The 27,042-nt window shown below is 38.7% G+C and overlaps 2 protein-coding genes across 2 annotated transcripts in view; one reads left to right on the top strand and one right to left on the bottom strand.

Annotated features, from left to right (window-relative positions):
- Positions 1-27,042, top strand: part of MED6 (mediator complex subunit 6) — a 100,837-nt gene that overhangs the window by 66,769 nt on the left and 7,026 nt on the right. The gene's annotated exons all lie outside the window — the stretch shown is intronic.
- Positions 15,784-18,893, bottom strand: ADAM21 (ADAM metallopeptidase domain 21). Its single transcript, XM_019451385.2, has one exon. The coding sequence runs from the start codon at positions 18,766-18,768 to the stop codon at positions 16,609-16,611; it is 2,160 nt and encodes a 719-aa protein (XP_019306930.1). The 5' UTR covers positions 18,769-18,893; the 3' UTR covers positions 15,784-16,608.

Genomic DNA, 27,042 nt, shown 5'->3' with positions numbered 1-27,042 from the left:
TTGCTTATCCTAATGTTATGTTGATTTTTTAGGAAGTCCTATTTTTTTTTAGAAGTCATATTGTTTTAACTTTTATAGTTGCATCTGTAATGCATCTCGAGTTTATTTCTCTACACTATGAAAAATGATGGCAATTTTTTTCAATAAGCATATACAGTTGTGCCAGAGTCCCTATTAAAATGATTTTCATTTTCTCCTTGATTTACTTTGGCAAATTTGCCATAAAATCGGGGCGCCTGGGTGGCTCGGTTGGTTAAGTGTTCGACTTTGGCTGAGGTCATGATCTCATGGTTCGTGAGACTGAGCCCTGCATCCAGTTCTCTGCTGTCAGCACAGAGCCTGTTTGGGATTCTCTCTCTCTCTTTCTCTCTCTCACTCTCTCCCTCTCCCTCTCTCTCTGCCCCTCCCCAGCTTGTATGAGTGCGTGCTCTCTCTCTCTCTCAAAACAAACAAACAAACTTTTAAAAATTTGCCATAAAATCAATGTAGTATTTATGCATGGATCTCTTTCTGGACTCTTTTGTCTGTCTCATTGATCTATGTGTTGTTGCTTATGCCAGTTCTACACAATCCTGATGAATGGATGAATTTCAAAAAATATGCTGAGTAACGATAATGTTTCAATAAACATTGGGGTGCATCTGTCCCTTCAAATTAGTATTTTTATATCCTTTGGGTAAATACCTAGTCGTGCAATTGCTGGATGGTAGAGTAGTTCTATTTTTAACTTTTTGAGGAATCTCCATACTGTTTTCCAGAGTGACTGCACCAGTGTGCATTCCCAACAACAGTGCAGGAGGGTTCCTCTTTCTCCGCATCATCACCAACACCTGTTGTTTCCTGTGTTGTTAATTTTAGCCATTCTGACAGGTGTGAGGTGATATCTCAACCATAAAAAAGAATGAAATCTTGTCATTTGCAATGATGTGGATGCAGCTAGAGAATATTATGCTAAGTGAAATAAGCCAGTCAGAGACAAATACCATATGATTTCACTCATAGGTGTATTTTAAGAAACAAAACAAACATACAGGGAAGAAAAAGAGACGAAAACCAAGAAACAAGACTCTTAACTATAGAGAACAAACTGAGTTACCAGAGGGGAGGTGGGGAGGGGGGATGGGTTAAATAGGTGATGGGGATTAAGGAGGACACTTGTGGTGAGCACTGGGTATTGTATGTAAGTGTTGAATCACTAAATTCTACACCTGAAACTAATATTACACTGTATGTTAACTAACTGAAATTTAAATAAGAACTTAAAAAAATATGCTGAGTGAAAGAAGCAAGATTAAAAAGAATACATACTATTTGAATTTATATGAAATCCTAAAATGGACAAAATTCTATAGTGACAGAAATCATATCAGTAGCTGCATAAGGTAAGGGGTGGGGAGTTAGCTGCTGAAGGGCCTAAGAAAATTTGAGGGTAATTGTCTAGTTCCTTTCAAAATTGTTTTGGCTAATCAAAGTTATTTACATTTCCATAAGATTCTAAGTCAACTGTCTGTTCCTACATAAAAGTCTTCTGGTATTTTTATTGGCATGACATTGAATCTGTAGATCAATTTGGGAAGAATTGAACACATGTTAACAATATCTAATCCAGTTTTATAATCCAGAAACAGGGATTTATTGTGGTCTTTTAAAATTTCTCTCAGTATTTTTTTAAATAACTTTAATTGTACAGGGTTTACACATACTTTGTTGAATTTATCCCTATGTATTTAAAATTCTTATTCTACTTTAACTAATACTGTTTTACTACTATTTTCCAAATAGTTACTCTACATAGGAATATAATTTATGTTTCCATATTGACCTTATATCATGTGACCTTGTTAAATGTACCCTATGTGGTTTTTGATAGATTTTTTTGTAAATGTAGTATACAGAATGATATCTTCATTAATAAAAGTGAATTCCATTTTTTTTCCTATCCAATCCGTATGCCTTTCTTTTTCCTTGCCTATTGCATGTCTAAGACCTCCAGAATAATGATAAAGAAGAGTGAGGATAGCAGACTCCCTTGCCCTGCTCCCAGTCATATAGAAAATGTTCAGTGCTTTGCCATGAAGTGTGATATTAGCTGTAGATTTTTCATACATGCCTACCAAGGTTGAGGAAATATCCTTTTATTACTGTTAGCTGACCATTTTAGTCATAAATGAGGGTTAAATATTGTCAAATAATTTGCTGCTTCCATTAAGGCAATTATAGAATTTTTCTCCTCTAGTCTGTAAATGTGGTGAATTACATTGATTTCTTTTTAATTTTTTAATTGTCATACAGTACAATTGACTTTTAGTGAATAGTTCTAAGAATTTCAGCAAATATACAGATTCCTGTAAATTGCTACCACAATCAGAATACAGAACAACTCCATCCCCCACCCAGAACCTCCATACTGTTTTTCAGAGTGGCTGCACCAATCTGCATTCCCACCAGCAGTGCAAAAGGGATCCTCTTTCTCCGCATCCTCCCTAACATCTGTTGTTGCCAGAGTTGTTAATGTTAGCCATTCTGACAGTCTGTGAGGTGGTATCTCATTGTGGTTTTGATTTGTATTTCCATGATGATGAGTGATGTTGAGCATTTTTTCATGTGTCGGTTGGCCATCCGGATGTCTTCTTTGGAAAAGTGTCTGTTCATGTGTTTTGCCCATTTCTTCACTGGATTATTTATTTATTTATTTATTTATTTATTTATTTAATTTATTTTGGTGTTGAGTTTGATAAGTTCTCTATAGATTTTGGATACTAACCCTTTATCTGATATGTTGTTTGCAAATATCTTCTCCCATTCCGTCAGTTGCCTTTTAGTTTTGCTGATTGTTTCCTTCGCTGTGCAGAAGCTTCTTATTTTGATGAGGTCCCAACAGTTCATTTTTGCTTTTGTTTCCCTTGCCTCTGGAGATGTGTTGAGTAAGAAGTTGCTGTGGCCAAGATCAAAGAGGTTTTTGCCTGCTTTCTCCTCGAGAATTTTGATGGCTCCCTGTCTTACATTTAGGTCTTTCATCCATTTTGAGTTTATTTTTGTGTATGGTATACAAAAGTGGTCCAGGTTCATTTTTCTGCATGTCACTGTCCCGTTTTCCCAGCACCACTTGCTGAAGAAGCTGTCTTTATTCCACTGAATATTCTTTCCTGCTTTGTCAAAGGTTAGTTGACCATATGTTTGTGAGTCCATTTCTGGGTTCTCTATTCTGTTCCACTGATCTGAGTGTCTGTTTTTGTGCCAGTACCATACTGTCTTGATGATAACAGCTATGTAATACAGCTTGAAGTCTGGGATTGTGATGCCTCCTGCTTTGGTTTTGTTTTTTCAAGATTGCTTTGGCCATTCGAGGTCTTTTCTGGTTCCATACAAATTTTAGGATTGTTTGTTCTAGCTCTGTGAAGAATGCTGGTGTTATCTTGATAGGGATTGCATTGAATATGTAGATTGCTTTGAGTAGTATTGATATTTTAACAATATTCCTATGTTCTTCCTATCCAGGAGCATGGAATCTTTTTCAATTTTTTTGTGTCTTCTTCATTTTCTTTCATAAGTTTTCTATAGCTTTCAGTGTATAGGTTTTTTACGTCTTTGGTTAGATTTATTCCTAGGTATTTTATGGGTTTTGGTGCCATTGTAAATGGGATCGATTCCATGATTTCTCTTTCTGTTGCTTCATTGTTGGTGTATTGGAATGCAACCGATATCTGTGCATTGATTTTAAGCCCAGCGATTAATTTTATGATTATTATTCTAAATTCACTTTCTGTTATATTATTTAAATCCTTTTTGATCGGTTCATTGGCTGTTGTTATTTCCTGGAGATTCTTTTGAGGGGAATTCTTCCGTTTGGTCATTTTGGAGAGTCCCTGGAGTGGTGCGGACCTGCAGGGCACTTCCCCTGTGCTGTGGTGTATAACTGGAGTTGGTGGGCGGAGCCTCAGTCAGACCTGATGTCTGCCCCCAGCCCACAGATGGGGCCACAGTCAGACTGGTGTGTGCCTTCTCTTCCCCTCTCCTAGGGGCGGGATTCACTGTGGGGTGGCATGGCCCGTCTGGGCTACTTGCACACTGCCAGGCTTGTGGTGCTGGGGATCTGGCGTATTAGCTGGGGTGGGTAGGCAAGGTGCACGGGGGCAGGAGGGGCAGGCTTAGCTTGCTTCTCCTTAGGTGATCTACTTCAGGAGGGGCCCTGTGGCAGCGGGAGGGAGTCAGACCTGCTGCCGGAGGGTTGGCTCCGCAGAAGCACAGCGTTGGGTGTTTGCTCGGATCAAGCAAATTCCCTGGCAGGAACCGGTTCCCTTTGGGATTTTGGCTGGGGGATGGGCGAGGGAGATGGCGCTGGCAAGCGCCTTTGTTCCCCAACAAACTGAACTCTGTCGTCTGGGGGCTCAGCAGCTCTCCCTCCCTTTGTCCTCCAGCCTTCCCGCTTTCCGAGCAGAGCTGTTAACTTATGACCTCCCAGATGCTAAGTCGCGCTTGCTGTCGGAACACACTCCGTCCGGCCCCTCCGCTTTTGCCAGCCAGACTCGGGGGCTCTGCTTGGCCGGCAGGCTGCCCCTCTGCCCCGGCTCCCTCCCGCCAGTCCGTGGAGCGCGCACCGCCTCTCCGCCCTTCCTACCCTCTTCCATGGGCCTCTTGTCTGCGCTTGGCTCCGGAGACTCCATTCTGCTAGTCTTCTGGTGGTTTTCTGGGTTAGTTAGGCAGGTGTAGGTGGAATCTAAGTGATCAGCAGGACGTGCAGTGAGCCCAGTGTCCTCCTACACCGCCATCTTCCGCTGCATCTCCTGTGCATTGATTTTATATCCTGCAACTTTGCTGAATTCATGAATCAGTTCTAGCAGTTTTTTGGTGGAATCTTTTGGGTTTTCCATATAGAGTATCATGTCATCTGCAAAGAGTGAAAGTTTGACCTCCTCCTGGCCGATTTGGATGCCTTTTGTTTCTTTGTGTTGTCTGATTGCTGAGGCTAAGACTTCCATACTATGTTGAATAACAGTGTCAAGAGTGGACATCCCTGTCTTGTTCCTGACCTTAGGGGGAAAGTTCTAAGTTTTTCCCTCTTGAGGATGTTATTAGCGTTGGGTCTTTCATGTATGGCTTTTATGATCTCGAGGTATGATCCTTCTATCTCTACTTTCTTGAAGGTTTTTAATTAAGAAAGGATGTTGTATTTTGTCAAATGGTTTCTCTGCATCTATTGAGAGGATCATGTGGTTCTTGTCCTTTCTTTTATTGATGTAATGAATCACATTGATTGTTTTGCGGATATTGAACCAGCCCTGCATCCCAGGTGTAAATCCCACTTGGTCGTGGTGAATAATTTTTTTTAATGTATTGCTGGATCCAGTTGGCTAATATCTTGTTGAGGATTTTTGCATCCATGTTTATCAGGGAAATTGGTCTATAATTCTCCTTTTTAGTGGGGTCTTTGTCTGGTTTTGGAATCAAGGCTGGCTTCATAGGAAGAGTTTGGAAGTTTGCCTTCCAATTCTACTTTTTGGAACAGCTTCAAGAGAATAGGTGTTAACTCTTCCTTAAATGTTTGGTAGAATTGCCCTGGAATGCCATCTGGCCCTGGACTCTTGTTTTTTGGGAGACTTTTGATTACTAATTCGATTTCTTTACTGGTTATGGGTCTGTTCAAATTTTCTATTTCTTCCTGTTTCAGTTTTGGTAGTTTATATGCTTCTAGGAATTTGTCCATTTCTTCCAGATTGCCCATTTTATTGGCATATAATTACTTGTAATATTCTCTTATTTTTGTTCTGCTGTGTTGGTTGTGATCTCTCCTCTTTCATTCTTGATTTTATTTATTTGGGCCTTTCCTTTTTCTTTTTGATCAAACTCGCTAGTGGTTTATCAGTTTTGTTAATTCCTTCAAAGAACAAGCTTCTGGTTTCATTGATCTGTTCCATTGTTTTTTTGGTTTCGATAGCATTGGTTTCTGCTCTAATCTATTATTTTTGTCTTCTGCTGGTTGTGGGTTTTATTTGTTTTTTTTTCCAGCTCTTCAAGGTGTGGGGTTAGGTTTTGTATCTGAGACGTTTCTTCTTTCTTTAGGAAGGCCTGGATTGCTGTATACTTTCCTCTTATGACCACCTTTGCTGTGTCCCAGAGGTTTTGGGTTGTGTTATCATTTTCCTTGCCTTCCATGTACTTTTTAATTTCCTCTTTAACTTCTTGGTTAGCCCATTCATTCTTCAGTAGGATGTTCTTTAGTCTCCAAGTATTTGTTACTTTTCTACATTTTTTCTTGTGGTTGATCTCGAGTTTCAAAGCATTGTGGTCTGAGAATATGCATGGTATGATCTCAATCTTTGTACTTGTTGATATGTGTCCCAGTATGTGGTCTATTCTGGAGAATGTTCCATGTGCACTGGAGAAGAATGTATATTCTGCTGCTTTAGGATGAAATGTTCTGAACATATCTGTTAAGTCCATCTGGTCCAGTCTGTCATTCAAGGCCATTGTTTCCTTGTTGATTTTCTCATTAGACGATCTATCCATTCCTATAAGTGGGATGTTGAAGTTCCCTACTATTCTGGTATTATTATCAATGAGTTTCTTTATGTTTGTGATTAATTGATTTATATATTTGGGTGCTGCCACATTTGGAACATAAATATTTACAATTGTTAGGTCTTCTTGGCATTAATTATGATATAATGCCCTTCTTCATCTCTTGTTACAGTCTTTATTTTAAAGTCTAGATTGTCTTCTTTCTCATTCTTAAAAAATAAATAAACATTAAAAAACTTTTTTTAAGTTAATTAGGGGTGCCTGGGTAGCTCAGTCGGTTAGGCATCCGACTTTGGCTCAGGTCATGATCCCATGTTCTGTGAGTTCAAGCCCCATATCATGCTTGGTGATGACAGCTCAGAGCCTGGAGCCTACTTTGGATTCTGTGTCTCCCTCTATCTCTGCCTCTCCCCCACTCATGCTCTGTCTTTCTCATTCTTAAAAAATAAATAAACATAAAAAAATTAAGGTCTAGATTGTCTGATATAAGTATGGCTATTCCAGCTTTCTTTCGTTGACCATTAGCATGATAGATGGTTCTCCATCCCCTCACTTTCAATCTGAAGGTGCCTTTGGGTTGAAAGTGGGTTTCTTGTAAACAGCATGTAGATGGATCTTGTTTTCTTACCCATTCTATTACCCTATGTCTTTTGATTGGCGCACTTAGTCCACTGATGTTTAGAGTGAGTATCGAAAGATATGAATTTATTGCCATTATGTTACTTGTAGAGTTGGAGTTTCTGGTGGTGTTCTCAGGTCCTTTCTACTCTTTGTTGCTTTTGTTCTTTATTTATTTATTTGTTTGTTTGTTTTTATCTTCTCCCCTCAGAGAGTCCCCCTTAAAACTTCTTGCAGGGCTGGTTTAGTGGTCACAAACTCCTTTAATTTGTGTTTGTCTGGGAAACTTTTAATCTCTCCTTCTATTTTGAATGACAGCCTTGCTGGATAAAGAATTCTTGGCTGCATATTTTTCTGATTCAGCACATTGACTATATCCTGCCACTCCTTTCTGGCCCATGAAGGTTCTGTGGATAGGTCTGCTGCAAACCTGATGTGTATTCCCTTGTAGGTTAAGGGCTTTTTTCCCCTTGCTGCTTTCATGATTCTCTCCTTGCCTGAGTATTTTGTGAATTTGACTACGATATGCCTAGTTGATGGTCAGTTTTTGTTGAATCTAATGGGAGTCCTCTGTGTTTTCTGGATTTTGGTGTCTGTGTCTTTCCCCAGGTTAGGAAAGTTTTCCATTATGATTTGCTCATGTAACACTTCTACCCCTGTTTCTCTCTCTTTATCTTCTGGGACCCCTATGATTCTGACATTCCTTTTTAATGAGTCACTGATTTCTCTAATTCTTAAATTGTGCTCTTTTGCCTTAATCTCCCTCTTTTTTTTCTGCTTCATTATTCTCGAGAAGTTTGTCCTATATATCACTGATTCTCTGCTCTGCACATCCATCCTTGCCACCGTGGCATCCATTCAAGATTGCAGCTCAGTTACATTTTTTATTTCATTCTGACTAGCTTTTACTTCTTTTATCTCCACAGAAAGGGATTCTAATCTATTTTTAACTCCATCTAGTATTATTATTATCTTGGTTCTAAATTCTGATTCAGACGTCTTGCTTGTATCTGTGTTAGTTATGTCCCTGGCTGTCGTTTCTTCCTGCTCTTTCTTTTGGGGTAAATTCCTTCATTTTGTCATTTTGAAGGGAGAAAAGGAATTAATGAGGTAAAAAGAATTAAAAACAATTAAATTTTTTAAAAAATTACAAAATTAAAAACAACAAACACAAAAAAAATCACATAAATGATGCTAGATACTAGATGTGTTTTGGTCTGGGTGTTGAAAGGAGCTTGATAGATTATAGAAAAAAGGGGAAAGGAAAATAAAAAAGGAAATCATTTGAAAATTTGAAAAAATGAATACACTGAAATAGAATAAAATGAAAAGATGAAAGTAAAATAGAATTTGAAAAAATTTCCCCAAAAGTAAAAAATATAGCAGAAAAAAATTAAAAATATTTTTAATAAAATTTGAAAATGAAAATAAATTTTTTCTCTTTCTGTATTCAATAAAAAGAAAAGAAACAAAAAAGGAAAAAAAAGAAAATTGAATAGATGGACCACTGAATAGACTGAAATATAACTGAAATTACTTCATTTTCCCCTAGAAGTCAAACTATGAAGCGCTTTATAGTCTGTGAACTAAGTAGGCAGAGAGACTTGTGTTCCTGAAGAGCAAGGTTGGCCCAGTTGGGCAGGGCTTGGTGTAATGGCTCCATTCTCCACTAGATGGCGCTGCTAGCCTACTGGGGTAGATTGTTGTGGCGCTTGTAGGTGTGTATGCGCATGCGCGGGAGCGGTGAAAATGGCATCACCCAGCTACCCAGTCTCTAGTACTGGAACTCTGTGCGCTCCCCGACCAGCAATCGCATACCTGTCCTTTTTCCTCGGCTTCCTTCCACTCCCTGCTTTTACACCATCCATGACCAAACCCCAGGCAGCACCTCCCTGGGTGCCGGCCACACCCAGAAACATTTGCGGGATTGTGCTGCTGCCAATGCCAATGCCCAGAGACTGGGGCTGGCAGAAAAAGTTTGTGTGATCAGGAGGCAGCAGGGTTTCAGGGATTATGGAAAATCACAACACACATCTGGCACCAGGTTTCACCCACAATGACCTTGTTCCAGCACCAGCAAATGTGGTTGTTCTCCTGGGTCCACTGGGGCCTTTGGGGGAGACACAGCCTCTACCAGATGTCCTCCCAGCAGGGGAACCACCCCTCCCTGTGTGGCCTGAAGAACCCCAGACTTCACTCTGCTCCCAGGGATTTGCCCTTCTCACCAGAGCATGGCCAGGTATTGAGCTGTGTAGTTTCAGACTCTGTACTCCCCCTGTTTATAGAGTTTTAATGGAATTTAAGCCCTCTCCTTTCTCCTTTCTCCCTTTTTAGTTCAGTCCCTGTGGCTGTTTCCACTTTTCCAGTTTCTCTCCAGCTATTTTTTTTTGGGGGGGGGGTGCTTTTCCGATATTCTCCTCCCCCCCCCCCCCATCTGTGTCCTCTCTCCGCACACAAAAACAGCTCCCTGCCCTCCGTGGCTTCTCTCTCCCCCAGTTCACCTCTCCTCACCACGTACCTGCTGAGTTCTGTAGTTCAGGTTGTGCAGCTTGTTGTGTTAATCCTCAGATCAGTTTTCTAGGTGTGGAGGATGGTTTAGTGCTGACTATTTCATGGATGCGAGACACAAAAAAAGCTTTCATACTCATCTCATGGTAGTTTTAAGGTGCATTTCTTTATTGGGTAATGGTGTTAAACAACTATTCAGGTGCCTGTTTATTATCTTTCTATGCTCTTTGATAAAGAACTTTTGTCAAGTCCTTTGCTCTTAAAAATTGGGTTGTTGTTTTGCTTGTTGAGTTTTAAGATTCCCTTTATATACTCTGGATACAAGTCCCTTGCTGAATATGTGATTTGCATATATTTTCTTCCAAATTTTGCTTGTTTTTTCATTCTTTTGATAGTGCCTTTCATTGAGCAAAAGATTTCTGACAAAGTCCTATGTATTAATGTTTCATGGCTTGTGCTTTTGGTGTCAATTATGAGAGGTCTGCCTAACTGAAGGATACAAAGATTTTCCTACGTTTTCTTTTAAAAGTTGATAGGTTACATTTTATATTCAGATTTATGGTCCATTTTGAGTTAATTTTTGTAGAAAGTGTAAGCATTCACTTTTTTTGCGTAAGGATGTTTAAAAGTTAAAACACCATTTGTTTGATGGATTGCTATCTCCATAGAGTTGGTTTTGCACCTTCATCAAAGACCAAATGGTGATATTTATATTTGTCAATTTGATTTTCTATTGTTTCACTGATCTGTACGTTTATCCCTTTGCCTGTACTACACTGTCTTTATTACTGTAGCTTGGTGTTAAATCTTTTTTTTAAGTTTATTTATTTATTTTGAGAGAGAAAAAGAGAGAGAGGGAGCAGGGGAGGGGCAGGGAGAGAGGGAGACAGAGAATTCCAGCCAGGCTGTGCACTGACAGTTCAGAGCACAGCGCTGAGCCCTGACGCAGGGCTCGAACTCAAGAACCATGAGATCTTGAGCTGAGTCAAAATCAAGAGTTAGACACTTAATAAACTGAACCACCCAGGTGCACCTGTATTAAATCTTTAAATAGGGTAGTGTGATTCTTCTTTCTCTTCATTTTTCAAAATTATTTTAGTTATACTTGTTCATTTGCCCTCCCATGTAAATTTTAGAATTAACTTGTCTATGTTTACAAAAATGCAGCTAGGAATTATATTGGTATTGCTTTCACTACATTTCACAAATTTTCACATGCAGTAAGTTTATTTTTATTCAGTTCAAATATTTTCCAATTTCTCTCATGATTTCTCCTGTCATTCACAAGTAAAAGATGTGTTGATTAATGTCCATATATTTGGGTGAGTTTCACAGTATGTTTTTGTAATTGTTTTCTAACTTACTTACATTTTGTTTTCTAACTTACTTGCATAATTTTAAACTTCTTGGGCACCTGGGTGGTTCACTCGATTGAGCAACAGACTCTTGATTTTGGCTCAGGTCATGATCCCAGGGTTGTGGGATTAATGGCCATGTCAGGCTTAATCACTCAGTGTGGGGCCTCTTTAGGATTCTCTCTCTCTCTCTCTCCCCCTCTGCCCCTCTCCGCTGCTCACACTCTTTCTAAAAAAAAAAAAATAAATAAATAATAAATAAATAAATAAATAAATAAATAAAATCTCTTAAATTTCTAAAGACTTGTTTCATAGACCAGCATAGTGAATGTTCCACGTGTACTTGAAAAGAATCTGTATACTGCTAATGTTGGATGTAATGTTTTATAAATGTCACATGAGTCAAGTCGGTTGATACAGCTACTCAAGTCTTCTATATCTTTACTGATTTTCCATCTACCTGTTCTATTAATTAGAGAGGGAGGAATGTTGAAATAATCGCTCCACAAATAGTAGCTTGTGTATTTCTCCTTTTACCTGCCAGTTTTTTACTTACATTTATTGTATTTTTGTTATCATGTGCCTATGCAATTAGGATTGTTATGTTTTCTTGATGTAGTGACCATTTTTTATCATTATGAAATGTCTCTATCTCTAAGTACTTTTTTGTCTTTAAGTCCACATCTTCTGATGTCAATTTAGCAATTCTCCTTACTTACAATTAATGTTTATGTAGCTAACATTTACCATCCTAGTATCTTAATCTATATGACTTGCTTAAAGAATGTTTCTTATAGACATATGATTACACCTTCCTTTTTAAACCAGTTTTGTAATGTCTACCTTTGATTGGTGTATTTGGGCTATATAAATTTTTTGTAATTATTTTTATAGCTGGATCTAATTTGACCATCTTGCTATTGGTTTTCTGTTTGTGTCATCTGCTCTTCATAACTTTTTTTTCTATTTCTGTGCCTTCTTTGGTTGAATATTTCTTTGAATTTTATTTTATCTCCATTATTGGCTTACTACTAATATCTCTTTTTAAAAATTTTTTAGTTAGGGGCACCTGGGTGTCTCAGTCAGTTAAGCGTCCAACTTCAGCTCAGGTCATGATCTCACAGTCCGTGAGTTTGAGCCCCACGTCAGGCTTTGTGCTGACACCTTGGAGCCTGGAGCCTGCTTCGGATTCTCCATCTCCCTCTCTCTCTGCCCCTCCCCTGCTCATGCTCTGTCTCCCTCTGTCTCAAAAATAAATAAAAACATTAAAAAAACAATTAAAAATATTTTAGTTGTTGCTCTGGGGTTTATAATATACATCATTAACTTGTTACATTCTGTTTTCAGATAATATATTATTTAATTTACTACCACCTCGAAAATATAGAAGCTATTCTAGATATGCATATTGAAGTGAATTGGAGTATAATAGCACAAAATCTAGGACTTGTTCTACAGATATTTCAGCAGAAAAATTGGGATAAACAAAGCAGGAGTGGCAAAATCTTGTGTGTTGAATGTGGCTACTGGGAGTATATGAGTTCATAATTATACTGTTTCCATTTTTACATATACTTGAAATCTTCAGGAACATTTCAATGAAGTTTTTAAAGGCCTAGAAATTTTTGTAGGTGTTTTTGCAGATTTATGTTTAAATGAATGCAGAAAATCAAAGAGAAAGAAGGGAAAGAAGGTGAGGGAAAAAGAGAAGGAAGCAGAGAAGGAGAAGGGGTGGGGCCAGAGTGACTTACCCTATCAGGCAGTATGCTTCTTTATCAGTGATAGGAGACTTGGGTTTTATTAATTTGTTCTTTAGATTGAAAGGAATGTCTTAGTGTGCTCCCACAGTTGTACCCCTGAAAATATCCCCAGTGTGACAAGCCCCTAAATATTTGTGTAGCTTTTCTCCCATATTCTGACATGGATTCACAATACTTGCCATTCCCCAGATTTGGTTAGCATGCTTCCACCAATATGGTGGACCAGTGTGACGTTCTGAGGAGTGTCAAATTATCTAATATTCTGTTTACTGGATTTTATATTTTATTCAAATATAAATTATTTTGTTATTATGCTGTGAAAAGAAGAGTTAACATGGCTTTGAAGCAAGATTTTGGATGTATATAGGCATACTTCATTTTCTTTGTTTGCTTTGGGTTTTTTGTACTTGGCAGAGAACTTTTTTTTTTTAATTGGGTTTTGGCAACTCTGAGCAGGTCTGTCAGCTCCATTTTTCCAACAGCATTTTCTCACTTCAGTTTTCTGTGTTACATTTTGGTAATCCTTATATTATTTCAAACATTTTCATTATATTTGTCATGATGGTCTGTGATCAGTGATTTTTGATGTTGCTGTTGTGATTGTTTTGGGTTGTCGTGAACCATGCCCATTTAAGATGGTAAACTTAATTGATGATGTTTTCTGTTTTCTGACTGTTGCACTGACCTCTCTCCCTCTTCTTGGGCCTCCCAATTCCCTAAGGCACAACCATATTGAAATTAGCCTAATTAATAACTACAATGGCTTCTCAGTGTTCAAGTGAAAGCAAAAGTTGCACTTCTCTCATATTAAATCAAAAGCTAGAAATGGTTAAGCTTAGGGAGGAAAGCATGTTGAAATCTGAGACAGACCAAAAGCTAGATCGATGGTGCCAAATGGTCAAGTTGTGAATGCAAAGGAAAAGTTCCTAAAGAAAATTAAAAGTGCTGCTCCATTGAACACCAAATAATAATAAATGAAACATCTTTATTTCACTTCTCTTCCAGAATATTTTCTCCTGTACCACGGAGGCATATTCCAAAGTATATTTCATATGACTTCTTAGAGAGTTCACAGGGGATGACCCCACAGTGGAAACTTGCTCATTAATATACTCCTGATTGTGCTTCCCAAATAAACTAACTCCACTTAAATCCTGGTCTGTCTGCTTTTTGGAGGACCAAGATTAAAACAACAGGTAAACGACTATATGTTTGTTATAAGGAGGTTAAATTCTACCCACTAATCTTGATATCCAGCCCTAGTGAACTCAACTAACATAAAGTAATAATGCAGTTTTCCTAAAATTAGAAATAATGCAAAAGGTGTGGCTTCTTATAAAAACTTACAAGTAAAATAATGTGACTAACAAATTAACATTAAAATATAATACAAAATCTTAATTTACCAGTAAAACAGTAAACAATGGCTTATAAAATATATTGGAACAACTGGCTAGCCAATTGAAAAATATATGGTTGGAGTCCTATTTCACTCCTTATAGGAAAATAAAATCCAGATTTAACCATTAAAACTGAAGCCAACATATTACCAAAAATAAAAAGGATTCTCTCAAAGTAATCTCAAGCAAAAATATAAAACCCAGTAAATAGAATATTAGATTAATAGGGGATCCTGGGTGGCTCAGTCGGTTGAGTGTCTGACTCTTGATTTCAGTTCAGGTCTGATCCCAGGGTCATGGGATTGAGCCCTGAATCAGGCTCTGTGCTGAGCGTGGAGCCTGCTTAAGATTCTGTCTCCCCCTCTGTCCCTCTCCTCAGCTTGTGTGCTCTCTCTCAAATTAAAAATAAAGAATATTATATTGATAAATTTGACTGTAATCAAATTTAACCTTCTTTTGTTTTGTTTTAATTTTTTTAATGCTTATTTTTGAGAGAGAGAGAGAGAGAGAGAGAGAGAGAGAGAAGGAGCAGGGGAGGGGCAGAGAGAGAGGGAGACACAGAATCCGAAGCAGGCTCCAGGCTCTGAGCTGTCAGCACAGAGCTCGATGTGGTGAGCCACCCAGGCGCCCCAAATGGTCAATTGGTGCTCCAAATGCTCAATTTTAAAAGAGAATCAATAAATTGGAGCAGCTGCCTTTTGTCTCTATGTGAACATATATGCTTAAAATATGTGAACCTTTCTCTGACTTATCTTCTAAAACTAGGTTTAATCAGATTGTCTTCTTGGTTCATCCTCCCCTGTTTCTATGGTTCCACTAGGCATCCTTTTCTTCTTTCTGTCCCTGGCTGTTAGACTTTCTCCTCATCTATTCTAGAGTGCATCAAAGAGATGACTACAAAGTGACAGGAGTACACAAGTAGAACATCTAATATTTCACAAGGAAATGCTTTTCCAAAGATAAGATGTTTGACCTCTAAGAGGAAAATTAGAGTTCCCCAGGGCAAGGGAGTGGGGGAGGACGGTAAGCAGCATTTTGGCAATGGAAATTACATGTATAGGTGTGCAGAATCATGACACAGCCAAGTATATTCAAAACAGAAAATAGCCAGAGGATGCAATATGTGCAAAGCATAATGGAAAATTATATTATAAAGGTTGTTTGACTCAATTAACAAAGAGTGGCATTCAGAAATCATCTGGACCATATATAGAAGGTGTCTGATTAGACATGTATTTTCAAGAGACAGGATTTCCAAATGGACTGAGAAGAAAAATGGGAGGACAAAGAAATTGGGAAGGCGCCAAAGGGAACATTATAAATGGCACGTATTTTAAATATTTAAAATTTAATTTTGAGCAAGAGCTGCATTCGTTTTAAAAAGAGGACCAAAGTATTATTTTTACTTCCTAATAAATTTCATGCAATTAATTCATTCAAATTAATTACTTCATCCAGGAAGGCATTCTGTATTAGGCACTGTTCTTGGTATTAGGATATAACAACAAAAGACAAAAACAACCTTGACCTCATAGAGATTATGTTCTGATATTCAAAACAAATATTTCAAGAGCATACCCAAACTGCCAAATTAAAGCAAAGAAAGCCAGGAAGGACAGAAAGAAGAGGGTCAGGAGTTTTTATTAAACAAACAATTTGTTTACACTTTAATAAAAATTCATTTCTTTCTCTCTTTTGGTTACCAAATAAACCCAGGAGGTTGGGTGGGACAAACATTATTATCATTTTTCTTTTCAGATTTTGGAGCAGAATGTTAGAAACATTTGAGTAATTTCTCCTCCTTTATACCTCTCTTTTGATAGCAGTGGGCACTGTTGCTACAGGGAATCCCATTCTGCACATACCCATCTGCTGGCCACTGATGGGATGTCCCATTGCACTATGCCAGAAGGTCACATTTATTGACCTGATGTCTACAGAGTTCCCCTGATGGCATGAACTTGGCAGTCTGTTTGTTCTGTGCTTATCATTGGGAAAACATTTCCAATATCCCAAATCCCAATCCCACTCAAAATCACATAAGTACCCAACTGCTGATGAATGGAATCCACTGTGTCAACAAGAAATACATTCTCTGCACCTTTGAAAAGTTACTCTGGAAGTAAATGAAGTCTGTGTTCTCAGATACCTGTCTCCTGCCTTTCCCGTGAATCATATCTGTGCTCAAGAAACACAAAGAGGATAAATTTGGGGGAAATGGAGCTTTATTTGCTGCTTATAACAATGAACAGTAGATAGGAAGATGTTAGGAATTACCTTTGCTTAATGGCAATGTTTCTGATACTTCTGATACTGACAAAAGAGAAGTTTCCTGCATTTTTCTGTAAATTGTCAGTAATGTGCTTGGTTTTGGGCATGTAGTAACATTTTCTCTGCCAAGAGACTAAAACTTAATAATGCACAGGATATTAAATTAGAGGCATTTTCCTAACCTGAAGACGGTGCCTTAGTCTCCTTGGGACCAAAATGTTTTCTAAAGTACATAAATACAGCAGCTGACAGTAAAAACAAAACAGACAAAGTAAGACTCCCAACTAGCAGCAAGAAAACTTTTTTGGCAGATGCTGGGCCACTGTCAACACTACCTCCATAGCCTCTGCGCAGGCAGTGAGGTGGGGACCATCCGTAGTCACAGTGGCAGTGATGTTTATTATTGCAGATCCCCTTCGTGTTGCAGGTCTCAGCCAGGCAGACTTGTGATAAGAGAGACAGACTGACACACTTCTTGTGAATGCAGATCTTTCCTGGGCCACACATGGTGCCATCTTTTACTTCCCCAACATCAGGTGTGTCCATTCCTACATGATAGTCAATACTCCAGCAGGTGACACCATTGATGTGAGTTTGCTGCAAATTAGAGTGATCTCTCAGATGGGGAATAACCCTCACATTCTCGCATTGAACTCTGCCACAAAAGATATCTGAGGTATTACATTTTAGGTATGTCGTGCCATTTATACCGCAGTGGCCAAAACGGTTTCCCAGAGTGTTGATTTCTTTGTAGCAACTCTGAGATGCACCCTTTGCACCTTCACCAAAAATCTCCCTGCATTGTTCGTCATGGTTGTTACACCTCCCTCTATAGCAGTAGGCACCGTCACCACAGGGAACCCCGTCCTGCACATACGCATCTTCGGGGCACTGATGGGATGTCCCATTGCACCACTCTGGAAGGTCACATTTATTGACCTGATGTCTACAGAGTTTCCCTGATGGCATGAACTTACAGTCTTTGCAACAAAGCCCAAAAGCACAAGCAGCCCCAGGCCTCAGAGTGCAGCTCAACAGACAACAGGGATCCTGTTGACACTGCTTTATAGATCCACAGTCACATTCCTCTTCTCCTTCAACCACACCATTCCCACAGCGCTTAAGCATAAAGACTTCCCCTGGATGTGGAATATTGTGTAGACATGATCCCTGGTTTAAAGTGGTCTTTGTAAAATCTGTGTAACTACAATTGGTGAATTTCTTTGCTGGAACTCTGGTAGCATTCATGATGCAGCCACTTTGCTCACACAAACAGAATTCTTCATCATGCTGCATACCCAAAGTATGTCCTAATTCATGGGCGACAGTGAGGGCAAAAAGAGACCACGAGTCTCCTTGGAAATTGTTAACCCCACAATCAATAGGAGGATGACATATTCCTGCAACATAGGCTATACCAAGTACACTTATAAGTGAATTTTTTATGAAAAAATGTGCAACATCATACTGTAGCCAGGAAAGACTGATTTGTTTCCACTGAGAGAAATCCTTCAGAACCTGTTCTATGCTTATCATTTGGAAAATATTTCCTTGATTCCAAATCTCAATCCCAATCAAAATCACATAAGTACCCAACTGCTCATAAATGGAATCTACTATGTTGACAACAAGAAACACATCCTCCTGTACCTTTGAGAAGTTGCTTTGAGAATAAACTAAGAAATTGCTCTCTACCACCACAATCAGCTCCAGAAACCATGAGTGGGTCCACCATTTATCATTAGAATTTTGCTTCAGAGTTGGTTTGTTAGCCTCTTCAAATCTCAACTGTTGGAGTGCAGTTTCCTTCATTGTTAAGCCACATCTCATAGGTGGGAATTGTGTCTCATTAGTGTTTATCTCATAAACCAAGTGTTCAAATGTGGTAGAGTGCCTGATGGGCTCAATTTCATAAGCAAGGTCATTTATCTGCAGCATTCCTCGAAAACCTCCAGAACAGGTACTGAGGGAAACCAGGGACTCAGGGACTCCTTCCACATAACCATGATAGTAGCAGTCGTCAGGAACAAAAGGCTCATCCTGGAGAAGAGCATGCTGATCTGTGTATGTGAATACCGGGAAGTGTCTGGAAACCAAGAGCTTCTTGATCTTCATATGGACAACATGTCTCCAGCCCCCAAACTGTAGGCTGTAGGAGAGCCAGCCTGGAGTTTTTGCACTTCTGCCCTTGCCGGTCACCTTTAAGGGGACCACAACTTCTGGGTGGCTGAGGCATTGGGAGGGCCCGGCCTGGGAGAAGCTGGAAGGGAACAGAGACATTCCAACCCAGAACAGCAGGAGAACAATTCTCATGGCCACCTCAGCCTCACCAGCCATCGTTATGAAGTCATCTGTCCAGGGAAAAAGAGTGTGAGGCACTGCTGTTCTGGTTCCTCCTAATTGGTCATTGTGTAGAGCTGACCTTTAAGCATCTGCGTCCTGGCAGAAATGGACATCAGCTGCAGTGCTGAAAGTGAAAATAAGAGGGTGGGGAGGTGGTGGGATTGGATAAGGAAAATGAGAAAGAATTGAATGACAAAAAAGTGATTAATGAATTAAGAAAATGCTTTGGAGTTGCTTTCAATAGATGGGGGTGGGAATTCAGAGGGGTATAATAAGACAGTATTGACCATATGTTGATAATGGTTGAAGATTGATGATAAGTACTTGGGTTTTCATACAATTATCTCAACCCGTGTAGGCAGTATGAAAATCTCCACGATAAAAACTTAACGCCAAACTAAAGAGACTTAAGAGTAGGGTGACTCAGTATCTCAATTTGTCCAAGACCATGTTGGTCTATGCCTGTTGCCACTGTATAACTACTGATACTTTCCCCTTTGACTGTCAAACCTGGAGAGATAGATCATAAACAATACAGTTCTTAATGTCAGTTTGCTTTGGTCTTATGATTTGCTTTAATCTTTCTTTATTGCAAGTTATTTACTTGTCTCCTCGCTGTGTTTGCATTCATTCACAGCTCTGTGGACTGCAAGATCGCTGAGTGCCAGATTTATGATTTTAACTCATTTTAGTATCCCTATAATGCCTAGTATAGTTCTTTTTTTTTTTTTTTTTTTAATTCGAGAGAGAGAGCACATGCAAGTTGGGGAGAAGGGCAGGAAGGGGGGAAAGAGAGAAAATCTTAAACAGGCTCCACGGCCAGTGTGGAGCCTGACACAGGCCTCAATCTTACCACCCTGGGATCATGACCTGAGCCAAAACAAAGAGTCAGATGCTCAACTGACAGAGCCACCCAGACGCCCTTATAGTTCTTTATACAGTGAAAAATGAAAAAAGGGGAGAGGAGTGGTGAAGTACTTGGATTATGGATGAATGCTACTTAAAATGTGTTCGTATTTGATTATTATTTTTAGAAGAGGAAAAGATTCCTAAAAAGTTAATATCCTCTAAAGGAATGGGGAGAACAACATTGTTATCTGTAGAAGGATGTCAAAAACAAAAGAAAATGCCTTATAAAAAGAAAATGAGAATCTATAAAGTTCAAAGGCTTGGGAAAAGGAACTCTGTCTTCTTGAGGCAACGTCATCAGAGTGCTTAGAATTTTAGGATTGGGGAAATTCCTAATGTTTGCTCAAATATATTTACTGACAGCTTTTGACGACAGTGGATAATTTCTGTACATGGCATGCAGTCTGACTAGCAACACTCATTCATTTCTTTCCTTATGCGTTAAACAAGAATTTATGTGTTTGAAGTATATGAAGTACAGACATTATGCTAGATACTAGAGAACTAAAAAATAGAGAGCATTGAATAAATTATCCGTTTAGGGCAGAAATTTGTGGCAGGCACAAGAATGAGCTTTAAGGTGCCTATAATATTGTATCTAATATTGTAAATGTTTTGTGTTCTTTTGCTGAGGAGAGTGTCTGTAGACTTCATCATAGTCTCAGCTAAATGACAAAAAGTAGGCTAAGAAGCACTGAGTTTGTGGGAAAACAGACACGCAATCAGACCATTATAATTATGATCTGAACCAGATTAATCTAAGACTAATAAAGGTTATGATTTGGGGACTCTTAATGTATAGACCTCCATAAACCCCTGGGAGATTTTAAGCAATGTAGTTTATGAAACTCATCAAAATAAGAGTGTTCTAAATTAGCCCTACACAGGAAAATTTGAAATGCCTTGAAATATTGTAACTCATATATAAAAAACTTGATAAAGTTTTTCTGAAATTCAATAATTTATGTAATTTTTTGTTACCAATAACAAGTTGTGAGGCTGGATTCTTTTCAAACAAAACAAAACTTGGATTAATTCTGTCACATACTTTTTCCATTTCTCTATCAAAACTAGCATGCACTACTGCAGTGGGGGCAGGGGGGATGCTCAAAACAATATGTGTGAAGATCTTAAAAAGGGAATCCACAATTGGAACTGGAATAGTTTGTCCGGGTTCTCCATCCTAAGAAATGCAGACAAGAAATCAGCTGATATTTCAAACCTTCCTATGCCTTATTGCTCTTTTCTTCATTTTCTAGGACATTACATTTACACATCCCTAATATTCTGGGTTTCCTCATTTGTGTGTAGTGTCAGTAGCTAAAAATCCATTCATTCTGATTGCCTTTCAGTCACAGAGTTAAATAGTTAACCAAGTAGACTTCATCTTTTCCTTCTTAATATACATTATTTTAGTTTATTATTTATTCTAGATTTGCTATATGGGTGCTGGTAGATAGGAGGATGCATTGATCTGAACAATATTCTTAGTGTTAACCTGCCTAGAGAGCTTGGACCATGTGAGCAGTGGATAAACACTTTATTCCAAGGTGCAAGTAGCCCACAAGGGAACAGCAAAGTTCATAGACAAATTCAACTATATGAAAACTTCCAAGGATAAAGATCTCTGAATTGGGTGAAATCCTGACTTCTAGATTTGCTCTTCATAGCTTTCTTTGTATGTTTGTTGTTTATTATGGAGTGGGAATCATTGTGGATGGGAGGATGGAAAGTGAGAAGGGCCGTAAGAGTGTTGGAGAGAAGGCTGCTGAGCTCTATAAACCATGTCCTATCATACTTAGAGCTCATCTTGAGAGCAGGCAACAAAAGGAAATTCTCCAAAGAATCTTTGAGCCATACTCGTTGTCCTCCTTATATTATTCTTAGGATCTCAGACGCCCAAATTCCTAAAGGAACATCACCCTCCATTAATACTGTGAAGCAGTGTCATTAAAAATCTTTATCTTCTAATGTTATTGGAATCTCAAAGTAGACAACAGCCCTCCTCCATATGTTTTATCAACTCTTTCTTTCCCTACAGCTATGTCAAATTCCTAAAGACCTCTCTACCTGTGCATCTCCTCTCTTATTCCATCATGCTTGAATGCACTATTTTCCCATCTGTCTGTCACCAATGTCTAAATTAGAGAGTCATAAAATCAATTTAATGGATCATGACCTGCAGGATGTTTTTAAAAGAAATTGAATAAAAATATTAGAGGCCATTCCTAGAAGTCCCTTAGCAACTCATACAGATGGTGCCAAAATTTTTGGAGTGTTTGTATATATGTGGCCACTGAATCACAATATAAAATGGATTTCTTATTCTTCAACCCGCTATATATGTATAGTGATACCAAATCTATAAATTTTTTTTTAACATTTATTTATCATTGAGAGACAGAGACAGACAGAGCAGGAGCATGGGAGGGGCAGAGAGAGGGGAAGACACAGAATGAACAGAGTCTGACGCGGGACTCGAACTCACAAACCGCAAGATCATGACCCGAGCCGAAGTCGGACACTTTACCGACTGAGCCACCCAGGCGCCCCTAGTGATGCCAAATCTAAAGATGAAATGCTTTCTATGATTTTCACTGTTACATACCTAACTGAATCCATACGCATTTCTACCTCTCTTTCTATCCCACTCCATATCCCCGTCTCAGTGGAAAAGTAATTCTCCCCCAAGTTCAGGTAGTAGCCCCTCATCTTCTGTTCCACATCACATCTCTTACCTACATGTGGACTGATTCTGTTAATGTTCTCTACTTTCAACTCTGTTTCATCTGTTCTTTACTGGCAGTTGGAGTAACCAACTCATTCTAGTTCACCCAGGACTGTCCTTGTTTTAAAACTGAAAGCCCCGCATCCCAAGCATGTCCTCGGTCTGAGGAAAACTGGAGTAGTTGATCACCCTACTGCAGCACCTTACTCCCCACCCATGCTCAAGTTTCGTCCATCTTTAAAAAGGAAAACAAAACAAAAATTAAGAAACTTCACATTATCCATGGTCCTACTCTGGCTCCCAACTCATGCAGAAAACCAAACTTAACAGATGACTTACCAACACAATAAAGTTATTTCCGTGGTCTTTTCTTTCTTAATGGTTTGTACCACACTTATCAAGAACAAAGGTTGGTAGTTGACTTCGCATAACAAAGGGAAACATAAGCCCTCCTCCTTTTATCTCCCAGGTAACTAAGTTCTAAATTCACCTGCTTAGCAACATGGATCTTTCACTTCTTCAGAAACAACTGGCTGTCAAGGATGCTCTGGCTCCACTAATTCTATGCAACTTCAATATAATTGGAACTGGCTAGCCTCCTCTACTCCATTCTATGTCCTCTTACAATGTAGCTTCATTTCTGCTTCATAATTTTCCTCATGCTACTGTGTTGGCCTAGACTGTACAATCACTTTTCACTATGGAACTAAATTGTATCATGACTCTGTACTCTGTCAAGATCAAAGTCTCCATTCAGTATCAAATATTTTCTAAATAATCTAGACAACATTGATATAATTCCCTTTATAAATTACCATATTCAATATTTTTATAGAGTTTATAGCTTTGAGTTTTTGTTTTATATACAAGTTTTAAAAATTGTATCTCCTTTCATGTTTTTGAGAAAAATATACTCAAAATCATTTGGTAGAGAATTTGTGACATAGTGTTTGCAAAACATATAATCTATAAGATGACTTTAACTATGTAAACATTACATAGAATAAAAATCAATTCAGTAAAATATTAATGCTAACACTGAGTAGATTCTGTTTTAAAAGGATTCTTGGCCAATGAGTCTTGCCACCTTTTAATTTAACTAGGAGATTAAGAACTCTACAACTATCAATTGGAAGCATTTTTGATGATAGTCCTTTTCAATTTCATCTCAGAAAAAGTTTCTTCTATTCATGCTGGTTTTCTCAGAAATCTGCTGTAGGAGTGCTGACAACACTGACTCCATCTTTGGCCCTCCATCTTGTTCATGTCCATGCAATGACTCCCTTGGGGCTCTGTGTTCCAGGCCTCATGGAGGTTAATGTACACTCTGACCAGAATGCAAGAAGCCTTCTAATCTTTCCTCTGGTGCACAGATGGCACCACTTTAGATAACTACCCTTTGTCTTATAAAATCTGTGGGTTAGGGTCCTGACTTTGCAGAGAATTGCTGCATAGTGCCAGGATCACTGTTCACTCAGTACTCTTGTAAGTTACCCTGAATAAAACCCTGTGTAAACAGTATGGAATGACTTCCTTCATTTTTCTGTTTCAATGTGCCTTCTCAGTCTGGAGGATTACTGTTCCTCTTCCACCTTTTAACACTTGCTTGGAGGTTCCTTTTCATAAACTGTCTCGTTCATCCAGGTAGAACTAGACAACCCCTGTCTTAGGAAAGGTGCATTAAAAACTTTTGTCTGGAACTGAACTGGGGAGATAAAATTTGCTCCTATGCCAAGGATGATTAACAATTAAGAAAACTGGGGCACCTGGCTGGCTCAGTTTTCTGGGTGTCCAACTTCAGCTCAGGTCATGATCTCATGGTCTGTGAGTTCAAACCCCACATCAGGCTCTGTGCTGATGGCTCAGAGCCTGGAGCCTGCTTTATATTCTGTGTCTCCTTCTCTCTCTGCCCCTCCCCAGCTCACACTCTGTCTCTCTCTTTCAAAAATAAAATAAAAATATTTTTAAAAATTAGGAAAACCTATCCCAGGAAATGAGAGTATAGGACACTACAGATGCTTAATCCTAGAAAAGTTTTTTTTTTTTTTTTTAACGTTTATTTATTTTTTGAGACAGAGAGAGACAGACATGAACGGGGGAGGGGCAGAGAGAGAGGGAGACACAGAATCGGAAGCAGGCTCCAGGCTCTGAGCCATCAGCCCAGAGCCCGACGCAGGGCTCGAACTCGCGGACCGCGAGATCGTGACCTGAGCCAAAGTCGGACGCTTAACCGACTGAGCCACCCAGGCGCCCCCTAGAAAAGTTTTGATAGCAAGACTAGAGTGCCTGCTTCTGATAGGATGGTATCCTGGGAGATCTAGAGGTAGGGAAGGATTGAAAGCTTCCAAAAGTAGTTTTGGCTTGATCTCCCTTGCTGAAAGAAGATCGTTTCTCTTGCTGAAGAAGACCATTTCCTTTAAAAATAGCATTGAGGACTTCTGCTTTCAGAAAAGATAAACACTCTTACCCCTATTGCTCTTGCTCACTATAAGTTAAAACATCATTCTTTGTGTATAAAACAAACATAAGAAAGTTCAGAAGGGTAGAGCAAAGAATACAAACCAGCTAAGGACATTGGGACCTAAGGAACAACATGGCAGGAATTTCTCTGCAATTTCTTTCTTTTTTTTTTTTTTTAACTTTTTAAATTTTTAAAACCACTTTATTGACGAATGATTGACATACAAAAAGCTATACATATTAAATGTGCACAGCTTGTTGAGTTTAAGATGCGGCTGTTTGTTTGTTTGGTTTTTTTTGTTTCTTTTTTCTTTTCTTTCATTTAAGTTACATCCAAGAGAGTTAAAATATAGTGCAACAATGATTTCAGGAGTAGATTCCTTAATGCCCTTTACCTATTTAGCCCATCCCCCTCCCACAACCCCTCCAGCAATCCTCTGTTTATTCTCCATATTTAAGAGTTTCTTATGTTTTGTCCCCTCCCTGCTTTTATTATTTTTGCTTCCCTTCCCTTAGGTTCATCTGTTTTTTTATCTTAAAGTCCTCATATGAGTGAAGTCATATGATATTTGTCTTTCTCTTGACTAATTTCACTTAGCATAATACCCTCCAGTTCCATCCATGTAGTTGCAAATGGCAAGATTTCATTCTTTTTGATTGCTGAGTAATACTCTATTGTATGTATATACCACATCTTCTTTATCCATTCATCCATCGATGGACATTTGGGCTCTTTCCATACTTAGGCTATCGTTGATAGTGCTGCTGTAAACATTGGGGTGCATGTGCCCCTTCAAAACAGCATCCCTGTATCCCTTGGATAAATACCTAATAGTGCAATTGCTGGATCGTAGGGTGGTTCTATTTTTAATTTTTTGAGGAACCTCCATACTGTTTTTCAGAGTGGCTTCACTAGTCTGCATTCCACTAGCAGTGCAAAAGGGATCCTCTTTCTCCGCATCCTCCCTAACATCTGTTGTTGCCAGGGTTGTTAATGTTAGCCATTCTGACAGGTGTGAGGTGGTATCTCATTGTGGTTTTGATTTGTATTTCCTTGATGATGAGTGATGTTGAGCATTTTTTCATGTGTTTTTCATGTGTTTCATCCAGGCCATCTGGATGTCTTCTTTGGAAAAGTGTCTGTTCATGTCTTTTGCCCATTTCTTCACTGGATTTTTATTTTTGGGGTTTTTTTTTTGTTTGTTTTTGTTGTTGTTGTTGTTGTTTTTTTTTGGTGTTGAGTTTGATAAGTTCCCTATAGATTTTGGATACTAACCCTTTATATGATATGTTGTTTGCAAATATCTTCTCCCATTCCGTCAGTTGCCTTTTAGTTTTGCTGATTGTTTCCTTCGCTGTGCAGAAGCTTCTTATTTTGATGAGGTTCCAACAGTTCATTTTTGCTTTTGTTTCCCTTGCCTCTGGAGATGTGTTGAGTAAGAAGTTGCTGCAGCCAAGATCAAAGAGGTTTTTGCCTGCTTTCTCCTCGAGAATTTTGATGGCTCCCTGTCTTACATTTAGGTCTTTCATCCATTTTGAGTTTATTTTTGTGTATGCTATACAAAAGTGGTCCAGGTTCATTTTTCTGCATGTCACTGTCCTGTTTTCCCAGCACCACTTGCTGAAGAGGCTGTCTTTATTCCACTGAATATTCTTTCCTGCTTTGTCAAAGATTAGTTGGCTGTATGTATGTGGGTCCATTTCTGGGTTCTCTATTCTGTTCCACTGATCTGAGTGTCTGTTTTTGTGCCAGTACCATACTGTCTTGATGATTACAGCTTTGTAATACAGCTTGAAGTCTGGGATTGTGATGCCTCCTGCTTTGGTTTTGTTTTTTCAAGATTGCTTTGGCTATTCGAGGCCTTTTCTGGTTCCATACAAATTTTAGGATTGTTTGTTCTAGCTCTGTGAAGAATGCTGGTGTTATCTTGATAGGGATTGCATTGAATATGTAGATTGCTTTGGGTAGTATCGACATTTTAACAATATTTGTTCTTCCTATCCAGGAGCATGGAATCTTTTTGCATTTTTTTTTTGTGTGTGTTTTCTTCAATTTCTTTCATAAGCTTTCTATAGTTTTCAGTGTATAGATTTTTCACCTCTCTGGTTAGAGATTTATTCCTAGGTATTTTATGTTTTCTTTGTGTCACTGTAAATGGGATTGATTCCAT

This window comes from Panthera pardus, unplaced genomic scaffold, assembly GCF_024362965.1.
Source record: "Panthera pardus isolate Hobbes unplaced genomic scaffold, ASM2436296v1 HiC_scaffold_24, whole genome shotgun sequence".
Lineage (NCBI taxonomy): Eukaryota > Metazoa > Chordata > Mammalia > Carnivora > Felidae > Panthera > Panthera pardus.
Note: the sequence above shows the minus strand (reverse complement) of the source record. Positions and strands in the feature narration are given on the sequence as shown.